This window comes from Etheostoma spectabile, chromosome 12 (assembly GCF_008692095.1).
Source record: "Etheostoma spectabile isolate EspeVRDwgs_2016 chromosome 12, UIUC_Espe_1.0, whole genome shotgun sequence".
In the NCBI taxonomy this organism is placed as follows: domain Eukaryota; kingdom Metazoa; phylum Chordata; class Actinopteri; order Perciformes; family Percidae; genus Etheostoma; species Etheostoma spectabile.
The window spans coordinates 10,196,219-10,219,396 of record NC_045744.1 but is presented as its reverse complement, the minus strand read 5'-3'; the positions used below and the strand labels follow the sequence as shown (position 1 = coordinate 10,219,396).

The 23,178-nt window shown below is 38.1% G+C and overlaps 1 protein-coding gene across 6 annotated transcripts in view; it reads right to left on the bottom strand.

Annotated features, from left to right (window-relative positions):
- The window catches only part of asic1c (acid-sensing (proton-gated) ion channel 1c), a 100,088-nt gene that overhangs the window by 12,537 nt on the left and 64,373 nt on the right, over nt 1-23,178 (bottom strand). For 2 of the 6 annotated variants that reach the window (XM_032532031.1, XM_032532032.1), the window contains exons 1-3: nt 5,458-6,681; nt 2,325-2,475; nt 1,271-1,398 (exon numbers count right to left, since the gene is read on the bottom strand). In XM_032532031.1, coding sequence (XP_032387922.1) covers nt 1,271-1,398; nt 2,325-2,475; nt 5,458-6,105 — 927 coding nt within the window. In that variant the 5' untranslated portion in view covers nt 6,106-6,681. Of the gene's footprint in view, nt 1-1,270; nt 1,399-2,324; nt 2,476-5,457; nt 6,683-16,714; nt 17,336-23,178 lie in introns of those variants that run through there. The other 4 variants (XM_032532033.1, XM_032532034.1, XM_032532035.1 and 1 more) reach the window with 3 other exon arrangements.

The following is a 23,178-nucleotide window of genomic DNA, read 5'->3' as shown; positions in this document are numbered from 1 at the left end:
TCCCAAAGGTAATCATTACAAAATCCTAAAATCTTCTGTGGCACAGGCACCATTTTCTTGCAACTTACAATGAGGGGCTTTCTGTTTTTCAGAGGCTATTTTCCCATTCTATCACTGTTTTTGTTTGGAAATCAAAAGATTGGTGTTTGGCTTTTTTGCTTTTAGTGTAGACAAAAGACTGTGGTCTTGGCAACATCACATTAATGCTTTACATTTTCATTACATTTGGATAAGACACATCCATGTCAGCTCAGTGTTATGACGTTGAACACAGACATTTCAATCTTAACTATACTTGTTACTTTTTGTCTATAACCGACAGCAGTGAAGGGATAGTTGAGGGCTGGAAACATTTCCTACAAAGCCTGCCACCAGCATTTTTTGCTTCACTTTGCTTCATTTTACTGTGCCCCTAAATCAAAGTACATTTTAAAATATGTCTTCAAAATAGCTGGTGTCATCCTTCTAATCTGACAACACAAGTGTTAGTAGAATTGGGAAATAAACTAATATGATGACAGGTTGCACCAGGCTTCTTTTAATAGTTCAATTTACCATCAATCATATGATAATAGTTTTAATATCTTTCCCTCAGGATTCAGGAAGTCTTGAGAGGGCATCTTAGCAGGGCAGTTATTGATAGTAAGTCTTTAAAACAGTCTGATTTTGGCTAAAATCTGCAGCCAATAGACCATATTAGCAATAAATTCAGTGAGAAAAATTATAAATCTTTAACAATTTCTTTAAGGGGTTTTAAAAAGAAATTGTTAATCATCTTTAAGCCTCATCATATTTTAATCATTAAAGCCTGCTTACTGTGGCTGTGTGAATTCAGTTTGTCTCTGCCTTCTCTTTGAACGCATCACTAGAGACAATGTTTACATCATTCAAAAAAGCTCTATTCATATTTTTTGTCTCATGTTAAAAGTAGTGAAGACTCATGGAAAGTAAAACAAACACTGAGCTGCCGGATATATTTTTGGTGTTTTTTTTTGTTGCTTGCATCCAATCATTACTTGACCCTGTTCTATTAACATTTCTTGGCTGCTGTAATCCTTTAGATTCATGGATCCAGAATCACTACGTGTTTACATATCTAACAACTTAACTGCACATTTCTCACACAGGGTAAATCAAAGATAAGATTTTGCTCCAGGTTCTGGACACAGAGTTAATGGGCACTGGCTGGCGAGGATTTGTAGACAAACACAGAATGAAGCGGAGCAAAAAAAGGTTGAGGTCGGAGGGGAGGAGGCTGAACATTAGGTACCAGTTGCTGCTGACATGACACAAAAGTTTGAAAACCAGGGGCCACACCAAATCCCAGTTGGTCAATGAAGGGAGGCTCGTCCTGGCTGTGGATCTGAACCTTGATGCCTGCTTCGTAGGAGGTTTCATCTGTGGATACAGCACGCCAGAAAACGTAACAACAAGTACCTTCGCCTATGGAAACCCGCTTTTAGTGTTGCTAAAGCCCATGCTGAATGCTAACAGCAAAGAGATACTCATATGTTAGTGTGGTTGACCAATATGAAACAGATTTACAACCAAAGATTTATTACATGCTGAATACTTTATGACTGTGAGATTAGGGTTGGGCATCGAGAACCAATTCCTACTTGGAATCGTTTAAAAAATTAAGGTTCCAGTGGAATCGTTTCTTTATTGGAAATGTTTGGAGGGTTTTGGTTTCAAATCCCATCGTCGCTTCCCAATATAATATGCACAAGTTTTGGTTTACCTAAGCAGCCAGGCGCTTGTTGTGTTGCAGCCATGGAGCGCAGTAAGCGGTGCTCTAGTGTGACTACTGAATCCAAAATAAAACGTTCCTCTTATTTGTGAAATAAGCATGTGACCTATTTCAACTCCACCCCTCAAAGAATCGGAATCGAGAATCGATAAGAACCAGAATCGAAATGAAAAATTGGAAACAGAATCGTTAAAATCCACGATGCCCAACCCTATGTAAGATACAGTGGGTGTTGTTGTCTGCCATACACTGAATGAAATATGTCAATGAATGGAATATATTAGACCTGAGGTCAGTTGTAAACCTGGGGAAACTATAAAGATAATAAATTCTAAATAAATAAATACATAAAACATAAATTTTGTTTTAAGCAAATTCTGCAGACATTTAGCAGTAAAGTGAATAAGAAGACCTGGGTAAAACTTGCCATTATATAATGTATATTAAGTCTTATTTCCTCATGTTATAGAAATGACAAAGACCTGGAGGAGTAGTTGGGATTTCCAGAGTAACCCAACATGATGGAGGGATTTTTACTAAAGGGTTTTACAAGTTAAAATGTTAACGTACTGACCTGTCTCTCCCCAAACAGGCAGATATTCATCCTGCTGAATATCCAACATGATCTCCAAGCCGTTCCCTGTGCCACCTTTTAACGTGGTCAACAAAGGGTTGCCGTCTAATCCAGAGTTGAATGTGTAGCATTTTCCGTAGCGTGTGTAAATCTGGAAAAAAAGAACACAGAAAAAGCAAGAGCATTAATGAAAAGTCAAACCCTTCCTGATGTGCTGTGGTAAACTGTGCACCTGTACGAGTTGTATTACATTACAGCCTCAGGGTGGACCTTTGGGGGTGTCCTACGCACGGCAGTAAGCATGATCGTGCAGTGGTAAAGGCAATCAGTTTGTTACCATATTTTACAGAAATCTAGGAATTTTCCTGTTATTTCTGACAATTTGATAAAACACAAATGTATATTATGCTTGAGTAAATAAAACCCCAATTAACAAAATTGGTTAAACTAATAATGTTTAAATAAATCATTGGCAGAGTCCAGTACTGCCTGACTCTGGACGATAAACCTGAGATTAGCTCTAATATTCAAGTTTATGTTCTACTTTTTAATGGTTGTTTTGTAAATTGCTCTTAAACACATTTACTATAGAGAAGATTTGAATTGCTATATATCACTGCTGAGGCCTTGTGATTACCAGATGAAGTAGTACTAGCATTAAACAGGCACCAGGCTCTGATTTGAGGAATTAATGAGTTTTCCATAGCAGCAGTAGCAATCTCACTCCAAATTTCCCCTGAGTAACTTAAGAGTGAATGTACTGTTTTGCCGTCATTAAATAAGAATCATCTGAGGTGGAAGCTCTCTGGCCACACAAACAACTTCTAAATTGGGTTTGTAAAAGATATGTGTGTCTTGACTTACAAACTTCTTGTGGGAGCAAACCTGTGCCAGTACAACTCAGCTTAATGTTTGATGTACAATCTCCACTGTAGGTTTGCTCACACCAAATCTCTTTTCAATTTAATTTCTCCAGTTGGCTTGAGTTATTTATCCTAAGGTTTCCCTGTGATTGGAAATCCTCCATTCTCTGACAAACAAGTACAAATAAAGTAGTATCAGGATTAGAAATGTTGACATTTTAAACTGAACTCTACAGTTTGGATTAAGACAAAAAAATTGTAATATTTTTAATACAGCTTGAGGGGTAGTAATGTGGAAGACTTTGGAATATTTTACATTGAAAAACCTCCAGTCTAAATGTAAATGAAAATGATTTAAATTTTCAGGTCATTGTAATTTGTGAAATTTTAAAAACTTTATTTTTAATCGTTTTGTGGGCCTCACAAAGAAAATTATCGAATAACTAAAAACAAACATTGGAGCCAACAACCAGGTTGCGAGAATTCAAGCCTGATTGGAATTTGAAATTACCATTTTGAAATTTCAAACAGGGGAATTAAAACCACATGAATTCAGATTGATTTCAAAGTCAAATATATCAATGCATTGAATTCAGTGGTAATTTCAACATTATTTATTAATTGTTAATTTTCAGAATTAGGTTTACAAGCTGTATGCTTTTTTGTTTTGTTGTAAAACCAAATTAAAACTGTTAAAGACTTAGGTTTACAATTGCTGATACATTACAAAGTGTAATGAGCTTTTTTAGGCAAACAAAATACAATAAAAACCTTACTGCTAAAGTTTAGATGGTAATTTGCAACACTGAGCCATACTTCCTACGTCAACATTGTCCAAATATACGTACTTGGCAAACACTACTGGGTCATATATAATGTAGCACCCTGACAAGAAACTGTGCTTGAATGACGTTTTTGCTGGCTTTCTCATCAGTCTCGCTGTCTGCATCTGTCGTCACCTTATTTTTAAACAAGTAATGCAGGAAAGAAAGAAATTTCATCTAACGATTAATTTACCCAGTGTGGTGTGGTGAGGTAATGGTCAGAGGGCTACTGGCTAAAACTCAACCAGCATAGCAAAGCTGATCTCAAGAGATCAGAGTCAGTGTTCCATATCCAGACACAGACAGACTTACATGCAGCTCAGAAAGATTAAACAGCTCTTTGGTCCTTTTCCCCTGCTGGGTGTATAATGAGGTCTGCAAAGTGACTAGAGACCTGTTTTTAAAGATTCTGATTTAAGTTTAGATAAAACAGGAGTTTCATTTGGTCACACCATGTGTTGCTGAAGATGCAACACAAGTTTAAATCTCAATTATGAACCCAATCTGACCATGACTTTACAGGTTGTGGAGGATCTGCACTGGTTTGTGCAAAACAGGGAAGCCGCCATGGACAACAGACATATTGCAGTGTGCAGGACTTTGTATTCAAACGGTCTCAAGACCAGTTAAAGTAGTCACAGATACAGGTTCGATTTTTTTGTATTTTTATAACTCAAGTCTACAAAGGCAAGTGGTTGAATGTGATGCCAGTGACAGGTTGGTATTTTAAAATAAGTGTGTACCCAGATTTAAATTATTCTCAGTGTTGTAGAAACTAATTATGCACTCGGCATGCATACTTTTTACTGCAGACATTTCTCCGTTGAAAACTTTAAATATTTAAATATTACCATTCTGAATAGTGTGACTATGGTTTGCAAACATCATACACTTACTCAATGCAGCATTCAGTGCTTACTCAAAAATAAATGGGTGTGGACTTTGTAATGGGTGCAACTTGTGTTTTAAATAGGAAGCTCAGCTGCATTTTTGACCATATAATCCACACACCCTCCAGATGTTTTAATTACAGCAGCTAAAATTTTGACTGATTTACAATGTCTGAATTATTAATCCTCGAATTTTTCTTCCTTAATATTGTTGACAGGGGCTATAAAGCAAAAAGACGTTAAAGCAACTGGGAATCCAATAACTCGCCAGGATGAATATAAACAAATGAAAACTCAACAAAACCAGTAAAGTCCTTGATTATGACAGGACATTGATTTTTTTTTAAACACAACTTGAAAGTAACATTGTATCCTTGAGTTACTTGTTAAAGATATAATGTTTAAAAGGGAAGAAACCGTCATATCTGAGAGGCAAAAACAGGACAGGCTTCTCTGCAGTTTTGAAACAACACCTTAAAACACCCTGAGAGAATGCAGATGTGTCTTCGGATTCATATCCACACCTGACAAATACCATCTTTCTTTCTGTACATACAGTGCTGAAGCTTTTGTAGGTGCATGCTTCCCCTCGGAACCTGCACACCAGCAGCATGTCCTCCAACTGGTGGCCGAGACGTCCCATCATCTCAGTGGTGTTGATGCTGTAATCAGGGGGCGGGGTGTAGTTGTCAAAGTCCAACAGGCTCAGGAGACCCTGCTTGTGGCTGTCCTTAAGGATAGACAGGCTCCTCTCCATCACTGTGTGATTAGGATACATGAGGTCCATCCAGTAGCCGCTGTGATACAGGTCATCCTTGGTCAGAGAGGATACGCGGAACACATTTTTATTGCAGAAAGTAACAGCTGGGAAGGACAAGTTGTGAGCCCATACCATGTAGATCTTTGTGATGGCAGGGTAGGACATCATGTAGATGATTCGATTCCAGGACCAGGTGCACAGGAGACTGACACAAACGAAGAAGGCCATGATCCAGACAACTCGCTGCAGTTTAGACTTGTCCGAAGAGAAGACAAACTTCACACCGTGGATCTTGGTCCTCATTGTAAAATCCACCATGCTCTCTTTCAATGTTGGTTTAATGTTGGTCGAGCTGGACTCAGTGTTTTGGAGATGGGTCTCTTGGGCATCATTGTCTTTGTGTGGTTCCAGGGCGACTGCTCCGGATGTGGGTGCTTCAATCATAATAGTCTGTGTCAAGGCAGGCACTTCTTTAGCAAATGCGGTTTCTTAGTAGCCCACTCTAGACATGCCCAATTCACACACTGGCTTTCTCCACAACCTTCTCCTGGTTTATATACCACAGATTCCAGGTAGCAGTGACTAGAGTCCTACTGTGCAGCTGTCCCACTGTTCAAGCTTGAGAATTATTTGCCGTGAAGATAAAAACAAAGGAACTGAGCTACTTGGGGGAGGTAAAATTGATTTACATAATAATTCCTTTATGAGAAAAAAAATCGTCGGAATCACTCCACTGATGAAAACCATCATGCGTAACCATCAACAGTCCTTCATCAATAGATAAATGGATGTGATAATTGCAGATGTAAGCGACGGCTTCACTCCCAGAGGCAATCACTTTGAAAATCCAGAGAGGCTTACCCCTGTTGCTCTGATCTTTCACTCCATCTCCTTCTCCAGTGCCAGACAATACTTGCAGATTTCGGGGGTTTCTCTTTCTCGCTGCCCAGAAACCAACTCCTCCCTTTTTCAACAGATTGAAAAGATGTTTTTTTAGACTGTTGCCTCGCAGCCTGCAGAACGGATAATAAAGCTTGTTGCCCCCCTACCCACTCTCTCTACAGTCGGAGAATGAGGTGGAGCCAGTGGATGAAATTGTTTTCCTCCGGTGATGAAGTAGACCTCCAATGGATATAGAGGCGGGGTGAAGGTATCAATCAAAGTACAAAAAAATGTGATAAAGAAACTCTGCAACAGAAATAATGATGGTCTGAAATTCTTTGATACTGAAGAACCTGCAGCTTGCTCGTTGATCAATAGATCTATATAATTGATAACTGGAGAGAGCCAGCTAGTTGGAGAAAAACTCAGCAAAATCCCTTTCAAAATGAAGTCGAAATATCCATAATAGCACATTTCCTTGTTCATCTTTTCAGTGTTCATCAGTTAATTCAAATGCATTGTAATGAAGGCTGACATCCTGCTGCATGAAGATGCATGGCTCTGGCTGATAAAGGTGCTTTGCTCCGTTTATGTTAGACTACTTTATCAGAGGATTCTCTTTGGCAGAAAACCCAGCTTTCAGCCAATGGTCACATTACACACTGAAAAAAGATTTCAGTGTGTAAGGTGACTATTGGCTGACTAACCTGATAACAGCTGTGGTAATAAATGGTTGTAAAAAAAAAACGATTATGAAAAGTGAAAAATAGCAAAACATGTTGAATTACTGTGTGTACTGTGAGAGGGTGTCATTTGCAAGTTTATACAGGATGAATTGGACTAAAATAATTAGATACGACCTAGTTTAAATATAACAAAAACTGAGAACTCAGAACTGATCTGCCAACTCTGAATCCATAAATTGATTTTTGTTTAATCATTGCTCCCATATCTGTACGTTAATGTTTGGACTTCTGCTGTCCGATAACAGTTTTTTTTCTCTACAAATCTAATCAAAACCAATGAGAAGTGCTAAGTAAACAGAAGTGATAGTGTAAATAGAAAAAGAGGCTTTTGATTACTGCGGTAAATTGAATGTCAAACAGTGAGTTTAATTATCACCCATTCACTTTTCCAGGCCAAGTCATCATTCAGAATGAAGGATGAATATATAAAAATGTAATTCAATGGAAATATCAAAAGGTCAAATTGTAGACTGTGTGGTGTCAATTATTTGCATATCATTACTTCATATCAAAGAGAAAGGGGTAGGGGGGGGGGGGTTAACCTTATGTTCCAACCTTTTTATTCGAAGAAACCACAAATGTTTTTTTTTTTTTAATTGTAGAATTAAGGATTCTCTTTTTGTTTTGGAAAGATCCAATCAAAGTGAACAATAGGTTCTATTTGAGTTTCAAGAGGGATAACTACACAGTGTCAGACCCTATAACAAAATGCAACAAAGAGGAGAAAAATACTATTGCTGCATGAATAAAATGTCAATAGATATGAGGCAGCTTTAACGTGCAAGTTGATTACTGGAGCTCATTTGTCCTATACAAGCTCAGCAGAAGCCTGAGGTGGACCCCTCTCTTGGATTCTGAATTGCCCATCATCAGCATTTTGAGCCAAAGCACAATTTCATTACTCCCAGCTGCAGAGGTTACACACAGGCAATGCATGACCATTATCAATACCTCTTTTTTTTAACATGTGCCTTCTGCTGGGGACAGTGGCCCTCGACCAACAGACTTTAATTTCATTCTTTTACTGTGTGATAATTTTAAGCACAAGTGGACTTTCAATCAATTTGGATAATCAATTAATCTTGTAAGTAATTTTTTCATCAAATTAGCCTACCAAACATTCTTGAGTTTCAGCCTCTTAAGTGTGAGGTTGCCCTAATTTTTTTTGTCTTAAACCTATTTAACTGTGTTTGGCCACTAGGGGTAGCAGACTTGTGTGTTGTATTTCCAGCATGCAAACACAACACTGACATTTCATCACCTTTTATGTTCATATTGCAAACTTGTTAGCAAATACTTTCTTATTTACACACTGTGGTTTTTGCCTGGTCAGAGTGGCTAGGAAGGTGGTAGGTCTCCGACTCAAACATTGTATGTTTCCAGAGGTGATTATTTTATTTACAGTGGTCTGCAGTAAAGGATAATTAAACAATCAAACAAACAAAAACACTTAAGGAAAATAACACATTAAACTAGTAGCAACGCTAAGAAAAGGCACGTGTTCTTCAGCACAGCCCACTGTTTATATAGGGTGGTCAATTCACACCCAACTGCTTCAGCCCATCCCATTCTGATGCAAGTTGATCTACTCCATAACATTAATGCCTAGAAATCTCTTAACATGGAATTTAAGTTACCAGTTCACTCCTCTCCCACTGACCAGAAATCAGGTCAGGGTTATTCACACATTTTTGTATAATAACCAAAATAAACATTTCTCTAAAGAAAGAAAACCCTCTACTTGGTTTGGCCCGGTGATGTCATCCATGACCACCCTATTCCTATAAAACAAGAAATGGTTAGGCCAGCCCCTCCCCAAACAATTGTCCTGCATGGTGCAACCTAGTAAAATGGAACCTAAACTAACGTATGACTGTGTGTCTACTTACTATAGTTAATGATGTGTATGGGGCAAGTGGTGAGCAAACACACTTTGTCACACACACCCAATAGTTTCAGATGACTTATTTTGTAATCGCAGCTATGCACGGCCAGCCCTATAAACGTGAAAGTCTGTCACTGAGTGAGTGATGACGTGAGTATTGGTGTTTCCCCATTGGCCGATGCGCTTTCAAAATTAATAGGCGCTGTCCTCCATTATGTCCACAGGGGCCGCTCATAGTTCTGTTTGGTTGACTGCCGTTCATTACACATTTATCGCAGGCTAAGGACGGAATATTCTGCTGGTCTTGGATTATCATCTCTGAGGGATGCTGGACTAATTGTCTGACATAGTCTGACTAACCAGATGTAGGCTCCTCCCCTTTCACTATCTCCGCTATCTATTTGGCAAGACAACCATCACTGCATCCTGGGCTTAGCCCTGCCCAAGACCATTGTGATTGGTTTAAAAAATACAAACAAGCCAGAGCAATCCTGTGGAGATACAGTATGTCTGGCTAATAGGGTGACCCCAAGTAGTCGACTATTCAACGATTTGATGGAAGGATCCTTACTCGACTGCTAATCTCACAGACGCATCATTGATTGTCAATTCACTCCCCTGTGGTTTCTCTGTGGATTGCTACAATGAGAGGAAATGGAACTAAGGCCAAAAGTTCCATTTACAACTACATAAAGCTTAAACAGAAGGGGCAAAAAATACAACTGACAACTCGTGGCGCATTTCACCTCTTTTGACTGGTGTGGAAAAAATGGCAGCCAATGTCTCTAAGGAGAATATGGATCATACACAGTCATTTTTTCTATTGGTAATTTAAGAATATTGATCTATAAATATTGGACGACTTGATTGAAGTCTTATCGATGTATTTTTTATGGTTTTCAGCAGAACCAATGATGACAACAAGGCAGTGAACTGTAGTTCTACAGGTGTATACTGGAATTCAGTACGTCCCCCTAACTTGTATTATGGGAAATATAAAATGCTCCTATAAGAAGGTCTGAGCATTTCCAATCTCCTCAACAGTCTGGTGAAACCCTCTGCTATCATGTTTCTGCTCTGCAGCTTAGATTTTAATGTGTCATTTTTAAAACTGTTTTTATTTATGAAATCATTCCACAAAATCATGATTTAATTAAAATATCCCCTCCAAGACAGTGCTGCAATCACTCAAGAATATAAAGTGCTCTGGGCAGAAGTTAATGCTTTTTCATCTCTATAATGTTGCTATCCTTCTTACTGAAAACACAGCTCTGCTGCTCCCGCATTTCCATTGTTATCTTGCAAACTACATTTTATCTTTGTCTTAGTATTCAAGCACTTAATTAGAGGATCATGGTGTATTAAAATTTGCCAAATTGAGAACGAGCAGCTGATTTCCGTTTGATGAAAGAGTAGAACTATTGAAAGGAAGTATTTGGTAGTATGTTTCAAATGTATACATTAATTGCCCAGCTTTAAGACCAGTTCAGTGATCCCTGAGGCTGTCAGGGAATGACACTAACCGTCCACTTTTATGTCAAAGTCTAGTTGAACCCCAGAGGTCTCATTAGAGGAGGAGTAGAGTTTTGACTGAGTAAAGGGAAGAGCTCCTTCAAGGGCCAGTGAGAATGTGCAACACCAAATGAAATACTGGCAGCAATTAGATGCACATCAGAAACACACACAGCTTACACAGGGCAGGGATAAAGATGAGAAAGACTAAAAGCTATAATCCAATATTATTGTTGTTACAGTAGAGCTAAACGGATTAGTTCAGTGGTTATATTAATATACAACAATTTGCATTACTGACTAATTATTTAAGTTAGGTAAAAATGCCAAAAATCAACTGGATCTAGCTTCTCATTTATTAATAGTTGGTGTGCTTCTTAATATTCCATGATATTAAACCATATTTTGGGTTTTTGGACAGTTGGACAGAGAAAATGGGAAATTATGATTTCTGCAATTATAGGCCAAATAATTAGTTAATTGAGAGAACAATAATGAATCAATAATAAAGTTGCAGCCTTAAGTAACTAAACATAAATAGAAATAGTGCTGCAACCAATGATTAATTTCATTACCCATAAATCTCCCATTTATCTTGATCAATCAATTGTTTTGTTTTTTTTCTATAAAATTACATACAAAGAGTGAAAAATGTGAATTAAAAATCTTCCTTTTTGGCTTTGTACTGTATTTTACATTGACAGTAATGTGAATGCAATATATTTGATCAATATATTCAATTAATTTGACATCACTGACAAAGATACAGAAAGACTGGATGTCTTAGCCTTTAAATGTTTTGATAAAAGTCTATGAAGTTCTGTAAAATGTAATACTTGAATGTTTAACACTGATTTCTATATCTAATATTAAGGACATATTGCCCCAGAGTTTCTCAATTGTGGGGAGGATTCGTTATGGAGTTATTGATATGCTCATGTCACACTCAGATTCATATGAAAACTCCACAACTTGACTCCCAGAGAATTTCCAGGTATATAATCATGACCAAAAAAAGGCTGAGTAGTGATGTAAGATGACCAAATAAATGCAAATCTAGAATAGAAGACATACTGTTATAGCAAAAACATTTGCAATCAGGAATGTCACGCTGGTGGGCGGGCAGCTTCTTTAGCAGAGGGAGACATCTTGTGGCCTGCCTCAAAATGAAAGTAACCTCCTTGAAAAGCAACACAGCCACTTTGTATGCCGCAAGAGTAATGCAAGGGAAGCAAGAATGGATTTTTAGCTAAGAGGGGCTTGTACTGTGAAATAACTCAACTAAAATTCATCAAAAGTTAAAAATATTGGCATGTATTTTGTAAAAAAACTAAATAAACCCCAATGCTGTTTTGGAGGATAGTACATTCACTGTAAATCTTACAGGTCATAAAACTATTTTAGTTTGTACATTCCACAGTAATTGTAAACATCTCTGACACAGCACATGTACAGTGTATTGGCAGGCCAGGTGTAGAGCAGATGCAGTCTGCATCAATAAAAAGCAGACGCTGCTGGCTACACCTGCCATCTTGTTCCCTTGTTCCATTCCAGGCAGAATCCCCAAAAAAAAAAACATAAGCGCCGTCACTCAAGCTTTCATTCTGCAGCCTCAAAGTCACACTTTGATAAACTCAGTCCTCGTATTTTTTAACCAGTACTTTCCTTTACGAGGATAATCTTTTTATTTTTTTTAGCATGTTCTCATCTTGTTTGCTCAGCTGGAGGCTTTTGGTATCCCTGTCTTAATCCATTTTGCCTGCTTGCCCAGAAATTTAGCATTGCAAGCACTTGCTAGCGGCTTAATAGTGCCATGGAATAACAGCATTCCATCAAGAGTTTCTCCTGTGTCAGGTGAATATATTATAAATTCAAATCATATTCCTAAACACCCGCAAGGCTACACAGATACTTTCTCTTTCCAGCATTCAAATAATGTCATTACATAATCTAGATATAAAGGATTTTTTAACTTTAAAGTGGATTACATCATCACTAATACTTCCAAAAAGTGAAGTACTATTTGTCACGTTTGGCCTCCCCTATACAGTGACTCAAGGTGTCGATGGGGAATCTCAGTTTACATGATATAAGATAATTATACAATACATATGAAGGTGCAAGGCAATATTCATATTCGCATAAAGAGCATGGTATAGATCCCAGAGGCCATTAGAGGAAACAAAAGCTAAATATGGGCTTGGTAGGTAATCTAAGATCAAAAGGACATAGGGCAAAAACTGAATCATGGTTTTCAATCATATCATTGTCTAGTAAAAAATCTGGATATTACAGGCCTAACACATGCTCTTGTGTGGATATCACACAATGCCAGAAGGCTAGTAATCTACAACACAACATAATGGCATTATTGGTTTTGGACAGAGCCATACATGTGTCCAATGTCTCCACCTAACAAGCTAATTAACTTAAGAGGTTCTGTCAACTGGCCCCGCCAATGTCGGCCTCTGATAGAATCTGCTCCCTGATGTGCAAGTCAGCAAAAAGCATCCCCATGCAGCGTCCCCGCTATGAATTTCTTCACTATTCCCCTTCAGCGCCATTGATGGGACTGCCAATACTGCACTTACAGTAACAGTGGCTCCCACAATGGCCTTTACAGACACTGAGTAATGGAACAAACACATTTAGTATTTGCTATCTGGCCTGTCATCTACACTCACTGCCTCAGATTTGTTTATTTCATTGTTTGTACTGTGAAGCTTTATTTTATCTCCCCTCCTTTTTCATGCTCCAAGGAGAACTGTAATTTGTGCTCCTTCACACACCTCTTCCCTTCATCTCTCCTAATGCTTCCAGTTGTGCATCGCAGCACTGGCTCGTCTCCAAAGCAGGCTGGTTCTCAGTGATGGTGTCGGTCCTCAGATGAGTCCCAGTCCCACCTCAATCAAAGCACAGCCTCCTTTTCCTCTCTCTCCTCCTTTCTCATTTGTTTCCACTTTGTCTTAGCTCTCTCCTTCAACTCTTATTTCCTGCTTCACCATCTTTATCCATCTCTCTTATAAAAGCTGCCACTCGTGTGTCTCTTTTCCAATCTCCTACACTGCCTATTTTCTGAACAGGTCAATCCTGACTTCTGCTTCCTTTACTCAACCTTCTCTTTTATTTGACCTCCAAAGCCAACTTCAGTCTCAGTGACTATACTGCAGTGGATCAAGCAAAACACCACATCCTGCTTCTGGTTTGGCAGACCCTGAACAAATCCCCAGCCACAACAGACAGGCCATAATATTAAAAAGGCTCAGGCTTTGGTGTCAACACAATCTGATACCTCAACAGGAAGTCCAAACACACCACATGAGATCAACAGTACAAAGATAAATGTGCTAGAATCATTAGTGCAAGCTAGCTAAAGCTCTGAGCTGGTGATCGATTGAAATTATATAATGCCAACTTTAGCATGCACCCTGCATATACATACTGACAGATGATTGATTTGGTCAGAGCCAGTCTTGCAGGTTTCATCCACAGCAGTGAGTTGGGCCGTGTTGGGTGCTTTACGCTTTGGAGTGTTAATAAGGCAATCAATCACACACAAGATGGAGGCATGAGATTAATTCTGATAATAAAATAAAGGCTCATCATATATTATATATATATATATATATATAGCACTGTGTAGAACATTTCAAGCATCTACCATCTGCCAGCCTTTAAATATCTAAGACTCGTTCTCCTCCAGTGAATTACAGCATCAGCATCCTCCCCCCCCAAAAAAAAAATATTTCATTACTTTATGCAGAGGGAATAATTGCACTTGGGGGACTTGATATTTCCTCTCCAACATTTCTCAATACCACTGCACCCATATCCAACTCATTAGCCGAAACATCTGGTCTTTCCTGTCACTGTAGGCATGCTGTACTTTCTTCAGCCAATGTTTCTTTGTCTGACTTTGACACAAAAATGCACATTCAGGCAGAGCACACAAACATGCATCCATATACTTAAACACATACAGAAATACGATGAAGAAGTATTGTACAGGTAATAAGTTAAAGAAGAGCAAAATGAATAGTACTCTAAGGGTTTAATTAGGAAAAGGTTATCTAGGTACTATATTTATGCTCTGCAATTTAAATCCCATATCAAAATGCATAACACTTAGAAAAAGTACCTTAGTAATATAAAGCGTAGGCATTTGAAACATTTTATGCATAATTTCCTCCAATTTTTCCACATGCAGAGAGCTAATTGTGAGATGTTGTCTAGACCTTGCGTGAGTCATCTCAGGGTGATGTTTCTGAAGTACATAATGGGTAATCTCAATTTCATCACATCTCATCTCCTGTGAGAGGACCTGCCCCTGAGCCTCCCACAGTAAGATCAGCAGGCCAAGAAGGGGGATTTCAGGCAGCTCCATGAATATTTAATTAGTCCCCTCTATACTTAGGCCTTCAGTGTCTCCAGTTTCTGACATTTAGCTGAAATTTTCCCTTTGTGCGTAGGGATGTAAAAGAGCCAAGGTCACCTAACTGACCAAATCAAAATCAAAATCTGCCTTTATTAGCGAACATGTGTCGTTTTATTTTTGAAACTCCAATCTGGTGCGCCATTTTCATTTACAAATCTAAAGCTCTACTCATAGTAGATAGATGTCGGGTTTGGTGTGGGTTCAATTTAAACTATTGTTTCTTACACAACATATTAGTATTGCCACTGTAGACTTACTAAGTAATTAGTCTGAATCATTTGCCTCAGTTCTACTGCTGCTGGAAAGAAATTGTGCAGCATGACAAGCTCATCTTGGTGCTAGGCTTTCATCACTCAAATCAATGGCCCATTTCATCGAAATACAATCCTTCCCCTGTCTCTGCAGCAGGACGATTAAGTTCCATTCAAATTCTGCTGACATGATTGTATCGGTTTGGTTAAGGCCTGAAAACTAAGGAGAAAAAAAAATGGAATTTAACTAAAATAAAGGCACAAGTGAAAAAAAAAAAAACTTTTAGTGACAAAACTGTTCTGTTTTAGTGACATTGTTTTTTGATTTTATAAGAACATTTTGATAAAGATAAGTATTTTGAGGCATTTACAAAGAAAAGCAATGATGTATTAAAATCTCTTCTGGTTGAAAACGCCATATGTTTGCTTCATAATGCATGATGCGTGATGTCAGCAGAGATTTGTTGAACCATATGGCAACTCAGTAGTTTACATTTCTGAGGACAATTCTAAGAAAGTAACTCATTTCTCCTCCAAGAAAAAGGACCATTAATAAGTAGTCACAAAATGAAGAATTGGACACATTGCCATGACCATAAAAGCACTAGAAATGTCTTTCTACTTTTAGCACCAGCTCTTGTATACAGAGATAAAGCATTTCTTTATTAATATTCCTTAGAATCTTTCCTGTCTTACACTCCCATACCTGTTGTTCCTTCTAGGACTAATCTTTCTAAAACATGCCATTAATTATTTAAAAAGTAAGGATTATGGGACCATTACTGAAGAAACAATTAGAAATATGACAACATAATTTGAGTGAAAGTGACGTGTCTTCCCCTAACGATATCTGGTGTGGATGTGTACGTCTCATCAAGACTATGCTCAATTTATTTAAAAAAAAGAACCTCTCTCTTACAGCAGAGCTCTGCTATAGTGTCTTCTGGGGTTCATAAACATAAACTGACTGATTTAATTTCACTTTGGGCAAAATGAAGCATTGAAATTGTAGCAGTATGATGACTATTAAACATCTCACAGTTGTTGGTATTGTTGCTAAAGGCTTTGCATTTGTTTAAACCTTGCTTTCAAGATTTTCTACTGAGTGTGTGCATTTTTCCTTTAATTTAATACATCACTTTAGACTTTCTGATAAATATTTAGTCTAAATATTTTACAAATTGCCATTTATCCTACTGAGAAATTCTGAAATATTTAAGATAGTACTTCTTCACTCTCTCACAGCTCACAAACAAAGGATGAGTGTTTTCTCCATAATGATTCTGACGGAGTTTACACTGATTTTACCCGAGGCTAGATCAACAGAAGGAGCCATACTTACTGTAGTAAAGTTTTCTGGACCGCAGTCCTTTCCTCTATATTTGCAGTCGAGCAACATTTCATCTATGTTGTGGCTAGCCCTCTGTACAAACTCCAGCATGTTGAAGGTCTTGCTTGGGAAAAACTTGCTGTTGTCTGTGGGCTGCCCCAAAGCGGCCATGAAGTCATCAAAGTCCCCTTGCTCCACACCCAAGAGTCCAGCCATCCAGAAAATGTCATTCCTAACAATCTGGGACTTTCGATAGCTGTTGTAGTTGCATAAGGTGATGGCTGGGAAGTACATGACGGGGCTGTCCATCTCATCCAGGATTGTGACATGGGGGTATTGGTAGTACTCAATCACACGGTCGGCCACTTGGTAGAGAAAGATGGAAAGGGAGGAGCTGAATGCGGCGGCCCAAAGCAGCCGTCGAAAAGTCACCCCACCTGGGAGGAAGATGTGGCTGAGGCCGTGGAGAGTACAGTTGGCCCCAAACACTGTAATGTCTGATGCCGGACGTGGCACTTCTTCTTCTGGGGCTCCCATTATCACCAAGAGTTTCCAAGTTAGTGATTGCTGGGTGTGGGCTTGCTGCAGTGACGATCCACTGAATACTGGTTCTAACAGGGAGGTTCACCTATATGCATGAGACAGAGTCTAGTTTCCTTTTTGCACCCGAGGGAGGGTAAGGGGTTGGATATCTGGCGCTGGGAAGTAGCGATGGACTGTTATATCAACCAATCCTTATTGAGATCTTAGAGGGCACAATAAATTTAAGAGATCCGGTTTCATTTGGGAAGTAAGACCTGATCCCATAGCGGGTGGTGGTGGATTGATCAGACAGCGATATTTGGAATTTGTAACATTCATTTATCAAGGTAAGGTTTATGGACACACACAAATGTTATTGTGTGTCTCCAACTTGAAAGACTATTGTTTTAACTTCAGAAGAATTCAATGCTATTTAATGAGAATGGAAAAAACAATCAAAAACAATTTGATGAGACATCACATGTGTGGTCTTTTTTGCAGTTAGCATCACATTTAGTTACAGCAGCGCACAGAAAGCTTGAGCTGCCATGTACAACCACAATAAGCTTTTAGCCACTGAGAAGCTACACAAGGGAAATGGTTAAGTGCTTTCTTTAATGAAACCTTAACGGACCTTGTTGTGAAAGGCCTTATTCACACTTCCTATTAAGCTTATTGCAGTTGGTAACAGAATTCAGACCTGGCACTCTTATTAGTTACAGACTAACATTTATAATCTTTAGGCTAACATTCCTCCTGAACGTCCTTGTAACGATCACACAAAATACAATATACAGTGACACAAGTCACACTGGAGAGTCAAAACAGGCATTCATCTAATGTGCATATTCTCTATAACCTCTTTCGAACCATTAAAAAGATTAAAAACATGTCCTAGTCAACACAACTATATCTGATCATTTAAGTTTGCAGCACACAGCATCTTCTATTTTGCTGCAGCCCTCCTATCATGTGTTTTGTAACAGCATCAATTATTAATGCATTCTCCTGCATACCTAACTCATGGACAGAGGTGTATATTCACAAAACGCAGGCCTGAGGTTTTTCAGTCCATCCTGATAATTATCTGTCTCAACTGAAATTGATTTGCTCAGAGCAGCATTCATTTAAAATTAAGTTAATAAGTTAACTGATACTGGAAGCAAAGCAAAGACATCTAATCGCCTGTCAGTACTACTTTAAGGGGAACTACACCCATTTTAAAAATGCAAACAAGTTATTCCTATGGTTTAAGAAAGTCAAAACATATTAATAAAATTATCAACACTTTCCAAAATGGCTAAAGTGAGTGCTAAAATCCATATCTGTGATTTAACCAAGTATAAACAGCTCAATAGACAAGGAATTGGGAAAGATGTTATTGTTGACACCGAGCACCCAGGAGAATGAGTATATGGGTAAATTTTCAGATTTGAGAACACTACAATAGAATAAAGCTCATTTGGTTATAACCAAGAAACCAAACATTCTGTTGGTCCACAAAAATCAGTCTCCTATTCATTGTCTACAGAGCAGCTCAAGACTTCATACTTGATGATATTATATGTTTGAGACTTACTTCTCTGGTTTTTGGCTCTGAGAGAGAGAAGCTTATGTTCACAAATGTTGAATAAACTTTCCTAAGCCATGGAAATAACAGGATCCTTAATTTAGGTGGTGCTCCCCTTTAAAGAATACCTGTTTAACCTATTATACATTGTTGTCTGTCTCAGCATTTCTTTACTTACCCACCAACCTCTCTTCATCATCCACGCCTCTTCTCTCTTACATATATCCCCTTAGCTAACCTTCTGCACATCTATTCTTTATCTCACCCCCCTCTATCCTTCCCCTACTTATCATTTATGTTGGTAGAAGCCAAAAACATAGCCAATGAAGAGTGAACAATTAAATTGAACATTTATCACGTGGACACCAACCCGACTCCAAATCAATGATAATGTCGTTACGTACCTGCTGGATGCGTTAGCAGATTTGCCGCATCAAATTAAAGGGTGATATGTTAGTAATGTGTTCACGACTTGTTTTTGCTGCCCCCAAGTGGCCAAAGCAAGAAGTTATTGCATGATAAAGTTACTCAATTAAAGTGTTTTAACACAGTGAAGTTTCAAAGTTACAGTATCTGCACTGCATTCCAAAAGAGGGAACATTGTGCTTGTAAACCTTAAATATGAATTAAGTAATGTTTTGGCCACTTGGGAGCAGTGCAACAATTTGTAAACACAACATTGATCTATTAATACCTTATAAATAATATGGGGAACATGTTACCAAACTGTTGCCCATTAACATGTTCAGGGGACAGGAAGCAATATTAGCATTAATTTGAAGTTGTGTTTCTGTCCAATACTGACTCTCCTTTTAGAAATGTTTTTGTCTTCAACAACACCTGAAGGAAATACAGCTTCTTCACTGAAAACAACCACCATGTTGATAAGAGTGGTGAGGGTGATTCAAAACAATGGATTGAAAGATGGTTAAATGCTCCAGAAAGCTGAGTGTGATCATTTTCTGTGGGTTTATTGATGAAAGCCCCTCCTTTAACGTTACATATAGGCCTAGTCTTTTCATCCATTGTTCGTGTAAAAATATGTATTGGAGCCGCTTTAACAGCTTTAAAAATACCAATGGGGTTTGTCATTTTTTGACTGCATAAAACATTGACACAGCCCTCACTCCATTGCTTCACTCATGCCAACCAGAAAAGGATTGTATAGGTCATACCTTGCAGTATAGTTAGTTTACTTTAACATTTGCCACTTGTACTGTTATTTGACAGGCTTTATTTAGGCATTTATGTAATATAAAACAAAAAGCACTGCTCTGCTAAGGCTGCACAATGTTCTAACTTTGTATACATAGTGAGAACCAAGGGATACATGCAACATATTTTTCATTAAAAATGCTAGTGTTTTAATAAGGAAAAAATGAAAATATTCAAAAGTGTAATATGTGCCGTTAATAGAAACAAATGTTGCAAGGTTAATCCATTTCTTCCTGCATCTACATCCAAAAGAATCACTTGTTCCTTGGCTGATGTACTACTGTAAGTTTTCACCAAATGTTATTAAAATCTAATAATCTAATAAACAAGCACACAGAGAAACACAAAATGACAGAAAACGTACATTGACCTCTTCTTGGCAGTGGTTGTAACTTCAAGAACAAGTTCCGAAAACAAACCTTATGCCAAACCCGCAGAACGCTTTAGCTAAGCATTTTTAGACGCTGCTAGGCAAAACCCTAAAGGCATCCAAATCTGAAACCTGATGTTTGAGTTGACTTTAAAGAAATTCAGATTACAGTGACCTTCCCTCAGCAAATATGTGAGAGAAGACATTTAGACAATGTCAGGTTTAGCAAAGACACATCAAACGTTCAGACACAGAGCAGCTTGAACAATGTGCAGCTTTAACCTAGCCTCATTCATGCACAGCGTGCAGAGGTATTTAGTAGTTCTGTGTGTAAGTGTTAGTAAATTAATTCAAACTATGCTTACAGTAAATTGAGCTACATCTTTACTGTTCTGTGCCGCCTATGGGTAAATTTGAGTAATCTTTCTTCAACTACATCCAAGAGTCAAAGCACATTCCCATAGTTATTAAGTGCACTCTGAGCAAAGTGCAACCACTACTCATCAATATACTGTGGAGGTTGTTCAGATGCTTTAAATTAGGAGTACTGGTTAATATGCTGCCGTAAGAAATTGTCAATTCAGTACATCATGGCTTCTCTGTGTGCCCTGAAAACACTTTCTTTCATTCTACAGTGAGAAGAAGTCGAGGCTGCATTCACACGTGTCAAGATTACTGATATCTTCAGAGACTAAGTGCTCTTTCTCATAAGCCGCTTTGTATCCCGACTGTGTGGAAAATGTCAGACTTAGCCTGCTGGATCTGACGGCAGACATGTTACTGGTGGCTACAAAAATGTCATTTTCATAATGCTGAAAGGTCATTTAAATACTTAGTCCGGAGGAAAAAGGTCTTAACCTATCCTTCTGCTCCTCAAATTCTAATTACATCCCTTTTTGTTTGGTTGACTCTAGTGCAACCCAGCAACCACACCAGCCGTCCAATGATTGAGTTTACAAGGAGGTTAAAGTGTTTTTTGACTATTGTCCAGTTCTTTTTTGTGAAAAAATAAATTGCCTGGCTCCTGTGCAAGGTTGAATCACAGAGACTTTATCTAACTGTCTCCCAACTCACACTCTTTCCTAGTTTGTTTCACCACATGTAAAAAAGTGTCTTTCATGTACTTCCAAAATCAAAACTGCAACTACAAGCCAAGTTTAAGTGCTGAGCTGACATATTTAATGTAACATCACATTTCACATCCATAAGCCTGAATGAGATAATGATGAAAAAGGATGCAAATAAACTTAAAATGCAGATAAGAGCTGCTGGGATTGATTTCAAGAAGTTTCATATGCTACACCCCAACCTCCTCAGTGTTAAGCTTGAAGGTTTACCCAAGTATTCAAAAGTTTGGCAAATTAAAAAATAATTGTGAGAATTAAAGTTCAATCTTGACCTTGGACATATTTTGACAAAACAAAAGTCTTAACTCTTGTCCTACAACTAACTCCTATAACTATAACTAAGTAAAATCTCTTTCTACCAGCACCATTTTTTTTAATTTTTCAGTCCTTTTTGGTATCACAAAATTGTAACTTGCATGACTCATATTACAAATTGGACAAATTTAGATTTAATTATTAAAAAAATAAAAAACAACAACATCCATTTCAAATGACTAATTGGTCTTTGCCAACTGAGCCAAAAGGACAACCATAACACATTTCAATACCAGCACAGTATCTGCTGCTATTTATTCACTACTCCACTTTCACTTCATAAAATTATATATTTTTTTAATCGCATTCTTCAGAATGTGGGACTTTGATGAATGTAGGCTGCAGCTGGTTTCTCACATGGCAAGCAGGACATGGGCAACAAATGACAAAATTTAATATTTCAGTATTGACCCTAACACATGAGAATCCTTTGATAAATTGGGTATTATAACAAGGGCATATGCTATAGCTGTTGTTTGCACAGCAGTGGTGTGTACTGTACTGTGAATTTGCATTACAAAGAGCATGGCAATGGCTTTTGTATGTCAGAATCCCTACCCTGTTTGATTTAATGCCTAATTCTATGCTGACAGTTATTCATCAGGCACAGGCACAGGACTTCATACAGCTGCCAAAGCAATCTCACAGAGTATAAAAGGCAGAAAGCTTCACTTTGGGCACTTCAGAGGACTTTTCAAAAATTAATTTCTGTCCAACTAAGACAGCAATTAGCTGTAAGTACAGTTAAGGGGAATGAAAGGTGACTTTGCCCCAATCCATTTTAGAGAGCGGTTTGGAAACAACACCCTTGAGATGAGAATATTATCTAAAATGACATTCACATATCGCCCGTGCCATCGCAGACTGTGGAGACCTTGAATCTTCAAAGAGTGAACTTTTGAGAAATAGCCTATATAAAAACTGATTTTACAAGTTTGTCTTGGTGTCAGGGAACATTGCTGGAGCACCTTGTCCAAGGAGGAACGAATATTATAGGATTTTAGGGAATTCAGTTCAGATTTGTCAATGTTGAATATTATCTGTGCCAGAAATAGAGACAAGTTTGCCGTGGCTCTAATCTGTGATTCCATTAAGAGACAAATTAAGTCTGAGGAATGACCGACTACTCCACCTTGACGATGGTATAAAATAGCCACAGGAATTTTCCAGAGAAGAACTTCAATGCTTTGATCACTGAAGAGGTGAAGAACATAAACAAAACATCCACTTTAAAACTCAATTAAGGGTTACTGTTATCAGTACCATGAGGATCTTTGACTTGAGTGAATTAACACTTTTCTCCTGGGCTATCCAAATAATAAAGGATCTAGTGAATTAGCTTAGTTAGGGGAATCGG